Source organism: Haemaphysalis longicornis, unplaced genomic scaffold (genome assembly GCF_048455015.1).
Source record: "Haemaphysalis longicornis isolate Haplotype H1 unplaced genomic scaffold, Haemaphysalis longicornis Haplotype H1 scaffold_20, whole genome shotgun sequence".
NCBI lineage: Eukaryota > Metazoa > Arthropoda > Arachnida > Ixodida > Ixodidae > Haemaphysalis > Haemaphysalis longicornis.
Window position 1 is genome coordinate 3,865,151 of NW_027526296.1, and position 9,625 is coordinate 3,874,775.

Below are 9,625 nucleotides of genomic sequence, written 5' to 3' on the forward strand. Positions count from 1 at the left end.
ATGCACTGCACTTTGCAGGTAGTAGTGCTTCTGCCCTAAAAAAGTATTTGGCAGTTATGCACTACCATTCGTGGGCTTCCTTCTGCAAGCCGAGCGACAACAAAGGATAGACCGCAGCGTCCCATGAGAAAGGCATGGCAGAATGGCCAATTTCAAAGAAACTTGATATCATTTTAAAGCCACCTAATTATGTATACGTCGTTTTACAGCATTTGTCTGGAGGAATTTGTGCACTATTTATAAGCGAGGACACCCTTCACCACCACTGGTATAACCGGATTTGTAGACAAACAGGTGATTCCAAAAAAGAACGAAAGGGAAAAAAATAAAATAATTACTCCCACTTCAGCATGGTGCGCTTATATCATCAAACATTTTTTTAGTTTATGGCATTACGGTGGCTGTCTTATTCGGAGATACACCTTGGTTACCAGCACCGACAATTGTCAAATGGTCTTGGCATTGTGATCTGCTCCGATGATCCGCGCAGGCGGCCACCAGCGCCGGTGCCCTGATCGCCTACACAGTGAGCGGACTCTCCTGGGGCATGCAGGCCAGCACATGCGCCATCCTGTGCGTGGCAGCCTTGTCGCTGCAGTACTACGTGGTCGAGAGTCCGCACTGGTACCTGGCGTACGGGTGCCGCAAGGACGTCAACGTCGCCACAGCGCGTCTTTACGGTGTCGTTCCGCAGCCCGAGTACCGGTCGAAGGAGGCCGAAGATGCCTGGCAGCTGGTCCATCCGACTAGCGCGCACAAGGAGGCACGGTGAGGCATCGACTGGTTCCTGCTGTTCTTGGAGGTTTCACAAGACCATTGAAGGTCACTCAATCATCGTCATCATCATTATCATTATGGTGGTCGTCTTAATCATGATTATCATCATCATGACTATCCCCTTTGTGTCCACTGCAGAACGCAGGCTTCTCCCAATGATTTCCGGCACCTCCTATCTTGTGTACGTGGAGCTGAATATTTCCTGCAAATTTTCGCAGTTTATCTCTCCAGCCATCCCTACGCCTACCTCTATTCGAACATCGGCACGTTAATGCCGCCTTGTTGAACAACCGAACTCTGAGAACAATAGGGCAACATAAACTTCGCCTAATACAAGAGATCAGGCAGCTCATCATTAACTTCGGTTTTCTTCAACGTTGAAATTTCTGCCTTTGCCAAAAACGGTTTTGGCTTGATGGGCTGACCTAACATCAAATGCTTCTGTCTTATCATATGATTTACCATTGTGTCTGGTGCATACGCCGCGAAGCAGGCCAAGCAGAGGCTCAATGCAGTACCCTGTTGCTTTAAGCCTGTAGCAAAATTGCGTATAATCGGCTGAATTGAGCCCATCTAAAACCAGGGTGGCCATCGGCGAACATGAATACCGTTATTGATCCAAAGTTACAAAAACGGTAATGCTGTTGGAGAGCCACTCAAGGGTAGTGCATATGATGCGGCCCTTGCATAGTCGGCCTCCTAGTTAGGGTGATTTGCGCTGGTTTATTTATATTTTAACGCAGGTGCTTCGCTATATGCTTTGGTGAAAAATGGAGGGATTTTACTTCCTAGCGAAATGAGCTCTGATGGTGAGTGCAGAACACAGGCCCTATTCACGGTATTTTTCTAGGGGCATCCAGGCCACCTAAACTTGCCTTGCTACTATTCCAACAGTAAAGTGTGAAGAAGTAGGTGGTCTTGAGTACTAACAACTACCTATTTTCTCGTTTTATTCTCTTACTTTCTAAGCAGTTTCAATAAAGGCTACCTTAAAAGTGGCGAGGACGTTCTATTGGCTACGTATTCTGTCAACGCCGCGCAGTTCTATGTGGTCTTCGTGTTCACTTTAAACATTAAAGTGACACCGTGCGAGCACTCCATGAAGATAATTCGTAGCTTTGCACGACAAAGGTGGGGGAAATTCTAGACTGCTCCGAACATAATAAAATCATTCCAAGCAATCATCCTTTCCCGCAGAATGATGTGCGTCTGCCTGCTACTGCACCTGGCGCACAACATGTCGTGCGCCCCGCTGTTCACGATGCGGGCAATCCAAGTCATGGTGACGCTCCTTGGAGGAGGCTACGGCGGAGTTGTGGCCTTTTTGTTGCTCGCCGCCCACGTGATCGTCACGGCCAGCTTTTCGGCCCTCACCAGCCTAGTCGGTCGTCGTCGACTTTTGTGCGCTTTTGCTCTCCTAGTCGCAGGAACCCTGTTCGCCTTGAGGCCTCTGGATCATCTGGTTGTGAGGTAAGGAACCAGGAACAAGTATTTTTTTAATGCGTAGCATTTTTTGCGCGATTAACCCCACAGCTAAAATTGTGTCAAGCCGTGAGTTTTACACAAACTGCATAATTGGCAAAGTTAATACACATTTAACCGTTATAATAGTGTTCGGAGGATATTAAAAATACAGGGAAATATGTATAATGACGAAATAATCAAACATATGTACCATATACACCACCCTTACAGAACAAAAGTGTATTATAAAAGGCCTTAAAAATCAACCGAAAAACAAACGAAACCAGTGAAAGGGTGGCAACTTGTAATGCCGTTCATTTACATGAACATGAATACTTGTGTATTTAGGTAATTTAGGAAATTTATACGTTAAATTAGCGGAAACCGATATTTTTTAACGTTGTTAGTGGTGTCTTTATTATATGTCTGAGAACGCCAGGGCGACCAGTAAAGGTTTTTTCGTTTGCACAGATCCGTGTTCATAGTTCGGAATCCGCCGAGGCCGCAGGTCTGGTTGATTTCAATTGCGGTTGAGCAGGGTTACAGGGAAGTTCTAAATGATGGGGCAGAATTAGGGAGCTAGAGACGCTGTTCCGATACACAGTGAAAACTATAAAAATATTTGCAGTCTTCAATCCATCTTAATTCACGAAGCCTCAAGAAGAACCTCGACACAATCAATAGTTTCATAGCCTCACTGAACCATTCTTTCTCGTTCATATGCATATCAGAAACTTGGCTTTCTGATTCTGACAGGAATATGCGCAGTTTTCTATCATATCGATCAGAGTATTGTCATCGAGCTTCAGATAGGTATGGAGGAATAGCAGTTTTCGTATCGCCTAACATCTCGTACACACCTAGGCAAGATCTGTCCTTCACTACAAATCTTTGCGAATCAGTGTGGATAGAAACGGATTGGTCACTACTTCCACATAACAATAAAAAGGTAGTCATTGGTTGCATCTATCGTTCCCCTTCATCTTCTCTCAGTGAATTCCTGCTTAACCTTGATACTATTCTTAACCATTTAGCTTTTGAAAATAAGGACGTTCTGTTAGTTGGTGACCTCAACATTAATTTACTTGACACCGAATCTAACTCGTCTACATCTTACACAGATTGCTTTACTGGGGATTTGGATTCGAACCTCTGATAAATTCACCCACCAGATGCTTGTACAATGGTCCATGCGCGTTATTAAACCATGCACTATCTAACCTATCGCCCCAACCTTTCCCAGCAGTTATTGACGCAGATATCACCTGTAATTTTCCTATTTTTTTTATTTTTGACGCGGACGCGCCTGAAAAATGCAGTTCCCACTTTACATTCGTATTTGATTCAGAAATTTAGGGAAGCTATCAGGGCGACTGTATGGTGTACCATTACTCTATGGATGATGTAGAAGGAGCACTGCAGCCCTTTTCTTCCGCACATTTAAGATCTGTGTCATCTAGCACTACTACTGCAAAATGTAAAAAGATTCAGTTGCATAAATATTCCTTGGATTACTAAATGACTTTTAGAAAGCATGCGAAAGAAAGATAACCTCTGCAAGAAAACCAAAAGGCAGCCCTTCAATTCAAATTTAGCTAACAGATACAAGAAATACTGCTCGCTCCTAAACTTTATTTTAAAACAGGCAAAAAAAAGTGTTATATGAGTATAAATTTGCTAAACACGAAAATAACCCCCAAAACAATGGAATCTGTTTAATACGTTTCTTAACACGACTATAGTTAATGCCTCAATACGAAAAATTACCTGCTATGGAACAAACCTAAATAAACCAACTGACATTGCCGAAGCTTTTTGCGATTATTTTTCCTCTGTCAATAACAATGCCCCTCAGTCTCTGAATGCGCAACTCTCTATGCTCCGTGCTAACCAAGCTTTCTTTTTATGCCCGGTTACACCAGAAGAGTGCGATCTACTCTTGGTACACTAAAAAATAGGAGCCCAGGCCTAGACAACATTTCTATTCGCCATTTGAAGTTAGTTGTAGATTTAATCGGAAATACACTTACCCATATAATAAATCTTATATTTAGGTCTGGAACGTTCCCATCCTCTCTAAAGAAAGCAAAAGTGATGCCCATTTACAAAAAATGCGATCGATTATAACTATCTAACTACCGCCCCATTTCCATTCTCTCCTGTTTAAGCACACTAATTGAACAGCTATTTTGCAAACGTCTTAAAAGCTACATAACTAAGTTTAATGCACTAAACCCTTGTCAATTCGGTATCCAGTTTAGACGTTCCACTAACATAAGCTTTGCTTTCGTTAACTGACTTTATCAAGAAATCAACAGACTCTGGACATTTTGTGGGGTCAGTTTTTTTATACTTTACTAAAGCATTTGATACCATTAATCACGAAATCTTGTCTAATAAATTAGAAACTTATGGCACAACTGGACCGGCATTACTATTTTTAAAAAGTTACCTACTAAACAGACAATACACTGTATATGTTGCCGATACTATCTCTGAAACGTAAACATTTAATCAAGGCGTTCCCCGGGGATCAATCTTAGGTCCTTTACTTTTTCTTTTATGTATGACCTTCCCGACTGCGTTAATCCCGCTCACTGCGTCTTGTATGCGGACGATACCACAGTATTATTATCTAATAAATCAATAATTTGCCTGATTTCGAACTTGAATGCAGTGCTTAGCAACGTTATAAACTGGTGCCATGAGAGTTACCGAATTATTAACCCAGAAAAAACTAAATTTATGGCATTCAGGTCATATCAGAAAACTATGCCTATTTTTTCCGAAATAAAACTTGAGCCTTATTTAATTGCACCATGTGACCGCGTTAGATTCCTTCGCATTCATCTCGACCCTAACCTTACATATAAATCGCACTTTTCCAGTCTTAAGCAAAAAACTGCTTTTGGTATACGAGCTTTGATCAAGGCTCGGCGCTTATTTTTCTCTCATCATGCTTTGTTGTCTTTATGTTTTGCTTTTGTTCACAGTCATTTCCATTATGCCATTGTTTCATGGGTGAACGCCTACTCTTCTCACGTTTCATGGGTTCGACAAATTAAAAATCAATGTATTCGAAAAGTTTAGTTCATGTCTTTCGTCTGCCTCAGGCCTGCTACGTCAGAATAACACAGTATCAATTGATGCACTATTTCACTACAACTTGGGAATATCTTTTACAAATTATTGCACTGTTACCACTGTTATAATTTCATTAATCCTGTTGGTTTACGAAGCAAAAGCTTCAAAAGATTTTCAAGTAATAATAATTTATTACCAACTGTGCGTACTAATTACGGTAAGAAAATACCTTGTTTCGCAGCTGTCACATTGTGGAATAATTTGCCTGTTACGGTCAAATCATCGTCGGCTATTACATGCTTAAAAAAAAAAACCTTAGAGAGTTTTTTCTGGTTTAATTACGATCCTGCTTTTGTGCGTATTTATGATTGGTATTCTTGTTTGCTTGTGCCGTTATTTCCTTCGTGTCACTTCACATTGTTTGTATACCTTCTTGTCAAATCTTGTTTGTATAACTTCTTGTCATTATTAGGCTTACTGTTGAGTGCATGTACATTACAGATTAACTTCACTTGTCCTTTTACTATTATGATGAGATGTCACGCCCATTTTCTTCTTTAACAAATTTGTTTGCGTATTCATAATTGAGGGTCCCCTTGCAGTCTGTTGTCTACGGGACCCTCGTCTGTATAATAATACGTTTGTCTTCGTTTTTATGAAATAAACTTTCACTTAAAAATACTAAAAATACTACTGAACACCTTATGATGACCAGGAAGAATTCCGTTGGAGCCACCTAGCTTTGTGGGTGCGTAATTATTAGAACAGAACAATTATATCGTTGTGGTTGCATGGAAGTTTTAAAACCACGTGTTCATCTCCTCCTGAAACGTCCCCTCATCACCTCTATCTCGCCTGCCCGCATAGAGCATGGCCTAAACATCTTCCGAGAAAGCTGTCAATAATGTTACCTTACCGGCCAATTGTCCGCCATGGAGCAGGCAGTGCGATATGTCGGGGAGATACCGTCATCAGCGCGACGGCCTTTTGTGCCCGTCTCCAAAGCGAAACGTGGCGGTGCATTTCCCAGTATAAAGCGGTTCCGTCAACCTCCTTGGTTCCGTCGCGTTAGGGGTCGCCCCTTTAGAATGCACGACTACCGTGAGACTTGCAGCAACGATCAGATCTTTCTCACCGCGCTCTTTCATTTGTGCAAACTGGAGGGTGAGGCGTGAGGACCGCTACAAAACATTCGCTTGGGTGTTTAACTCTCTCTCGACGTTTGGGCGTCTCGCGAGGCCATGACCGATTGATCCCGTGGCTGTGTAGCTTCAGCTGCATCGCTCATTCAGAAAAAAATGGCAGTGGCTTAGCTCTGCTATGCCAGGATATACGTAGCGTGAGATACGGTCGAGCAATGCAGTCCAATCCAGTCCAGTCCAGTCCAATCGAGTCCAGTCCGCTCCAGTCCAGTCCAGTCCAGTCATTGCTCCTCGCGCATGCGCAGAACGGCTCTCCAGGAGCCACGCGAAACGGCTATCAAGCGGCTTCGGCTCAGCTTCAGACTTGGCTACTGCGCAACGGAGGCGTACAGCTGGGCACTCGCCGGCACCAGTGCGTCTGCCGCGGCTATGACGTCACTCCTCTGGAATGCGCAGACCGGGGAATGTGCCCACCCAATTCTCTACACACCCGCACTCAAATTGGATTGGATTGGAATACAACAAAATTTAATCCGATCCAATCCAAATCCAATCCAATCCAATCCAATGCTTCTTGCGCTTGCGCAGCACGGCCCTTCAGGGTCCACGCGAAACTGCTCAACCTCGCCCAGTGCAGCTTACGCTACAAAAACGCTGGCTTTTCCCCGATCACACGCCAGGCATACGTTTGCACCCAATAGCCTTCCGAGTGACATTGCAGCTAGCTTTCTTCTCAAGAGGGTTGCTTGAAATCTTGCTTAAGTAAACCATCGAAGGTCATTAGGCTTGGTTACACTGCTTTACAAAAAAATCAGGAAGAATCCGAATTACCGGAAATTTGGGCCAATAAGCAACTCTGGGCATCTGCGATCCGTTTCAAAAGTAGGCACTTGCACAAAAACAAATTCCTCGCTAAAACCACGCAAGTAGAGAACGCTTCAGCAAATTCTAGAATCAAAAGTGATACCGCTCTACTGCACAGGGTACGTGTAAAACGAAATGCGCCCCCTTGATAACTGAACGGAAGCAGTACTGTAGCAGAGAGTGCAAACCATTAAAGGAAGTTTGCCGAGTATCTCCTGGTTTCGCTGCAAATTGCGCCGAAAGACGACAGTTCTGTGCCACACCTGCCACATAATTCCCCATTCTCTATTCCTCCTCGCCATCTTCCTTCCCTGTCTCACTTCCCCAAGTATGTGAAGTTAGATTCACATGTACTACTTGGTTTTTTAATAACGCAGTAGGTTTGTTTAGAGCGCACTATTGCGAGGATTATACTTGTGGAATTAGTTATTCCTTGAATTGGTAGAAATTACCCCGTTATAAGCATCCAGACCAACCTTGTATATATTGATGTTCATTACTAAAGCGAAAATTTTAAGAATGAATGAATGAATGAAACTTTATTGACACAAGGATGGCGACTCGGCGTATGTGGGGGCGGGTTGGGAGGGTGGTGTCAATTCAAGAAATTTTAAGAAAAATATTTTTTTTACGGGCCGAGATGGTAGGCTTAAAAATCGCTTATTAGGAATTACACTGTACTGTTTTAGCTGTGCATGTACTCGTATTCTATTTACACAATGGGGTTAAAGTGTAGAGTTAGGTTTTCTCTGTTTCATGCTAAATAAAAAAACAAAAGCGTAAATTTAAACGAAAATACCTGTAAATTAACGTCGGACATGTCATATCATGGTTTTTAGGTGTTTGGCTCGGGCTTTTGTTTCCTTGATTTGGAATGGTGGTTCATACTTTTTAACTGATTACCCGTTTATAGGGGTTGTAGGGTTCTGTAGTAAAAACGTTCTTGGTATGCTAAATAGCTCGTTTGGATAACACTCCACGACTTTTAAAGTTTCCCTACTGTGCCGTAGCGTTGCAGAGCCTCAGGAGTTGTGCTCATGCTGTTTGTTTGTCCTGCGGCTTATTGAGTGTTTAAGTTTTGCTCTGTGTTTTATGGGGCTGCGTACCACCGTGTTAAACACTCGATGGTGTGATACCTTTAGGAGGTTATCCTAGTTATGTACTGTAACATCTTCGGGAAGAGAAAGAGAGAGAGAAAAAACTTTTAATAAAATCTGAAGAGGTCATCCCCACAGCGATAGGGCTTGCTAGTTCAGATGGGGGTTAATACAGAGAGAACAAAGAGCGAGAACATCTCCGGAGTAAAACATTACTTGTACGATGTTCTAAGCGAGCTTCCGTAGCCTTTAAACAGATCTGTTGTGAACTTTGCGCCTCTTTGAACGCAACCGGCGAAATTGAAACGGTACTGCACGCTGTCCTCTGCACAACCATACACGCCAACCAATGCCTTAACTTCAGCTTTACAGAAGGTGCGGGGAAATATGAATTATAAACCCAAATGTCAACGTGCTACGATATTTCAGCGTGGATTAAACAAAAATCTGCTCACGTTCTGTTATTGTTCAGTGTCAAGAGGCCAAAGCTTTGTTTCCCCCCAATGTTACACGAACACCGGTCACAGCCGAATTGAAATGTTAGTTTTAGGTAACACTAACCTATTACCAAACGATTAGCAAATTAATACCATTCAAGAAATTATTCACATTAATTTAGACGAAGTGTTTCTTTTTTTTGGCCGCAGTCAGTGGTCACCTGAGAAGCAGGACGGACATGTCGACTGGCGGGCCGTGCTTTCCGTCTGTGTTCTGGTGCTGGGCTACTCAGTGGGTCTTTGCCACCTGCCGACCTTGCTCACCGGCGAGCTGATACCCCTGCGCCTGCGCTTCTGCGGCTCGTCGTTCGTTTGGGCGTCGCGCTGGTTGATCACCTCATTAATGGTGCACTTCGACGCACAGGTGGTTGCAGCGTTCGGACGTGAGGACACGTTCGTCATGTACGGCACGGGACTCGGACTTCTCGTCGGTGCGGTGGTGCTGCTTGTACCGGACACGGAGAGCCGTCCGCTGCATGATATTGACATTGCTAGTTGAGACTAACCAGCAAGTTCTATCGCCATTAGCTGGCAGCGATATTTTTTACTTCAGGTCGTTTTTCACAATGCGCTCTTTTAAAAGGATAATCAGCTTTTTCCGTCTCACTGTCCGGAATGTAGTGCTTTGAACTTATACAGTGTGTTATATTTTAATTGGTGAATGATGTTTCTGTTCACAAATAACCTCACTGCATGCTAG

At 43.3% G+C, this 9,625-nt stretch overlaps 1 protein-coding gene across 1 annotated transcript; it reads left to right on the plus strand.

Annotated features, from left to right (window-relative positions):
- On the plus strand, positions 1-9,424 carry LOC144172366 (facilitated trehalose transporter Tret1-like). The gene is made up of 4 exons (XM_077701120.1): positions 1-18; positions 491-768; positions 1,975-2,247; positions 9,076-9,424. Exons 1-4 carry the CDS (start codon positions 1-3, stop codon positions 9,422-9,424), a joined length of 918 nt encoding a protein of 305 aa, XP_077557246.1.
- The last annotated feature ends 201 nt before the right edge of the window (positions 9,425-9,625 follow it).

What these genes read in the sequence shown, in the direction of transcription:
- LOC144172366 (XM_077701120.1), top strand. An exon ending in AGCGCGCACAAGGAGGCACG is followed by an intron (nt 769 to 1,974) that starts GTGAGGCATCGA and finishes CCTTTCCCGCAG; the next exon opens with AATGATGTGCGTCTGCCTGC. An exon ending in CTGGATCATCTGGTTGTGAG is followed by an intron (nt 2,248 to 9,075) that starts GTAAGGAACCAG and finishes TTTTGGCCGCAG; the next exon opens with TCAGTGGTCACCTGAGAAGC.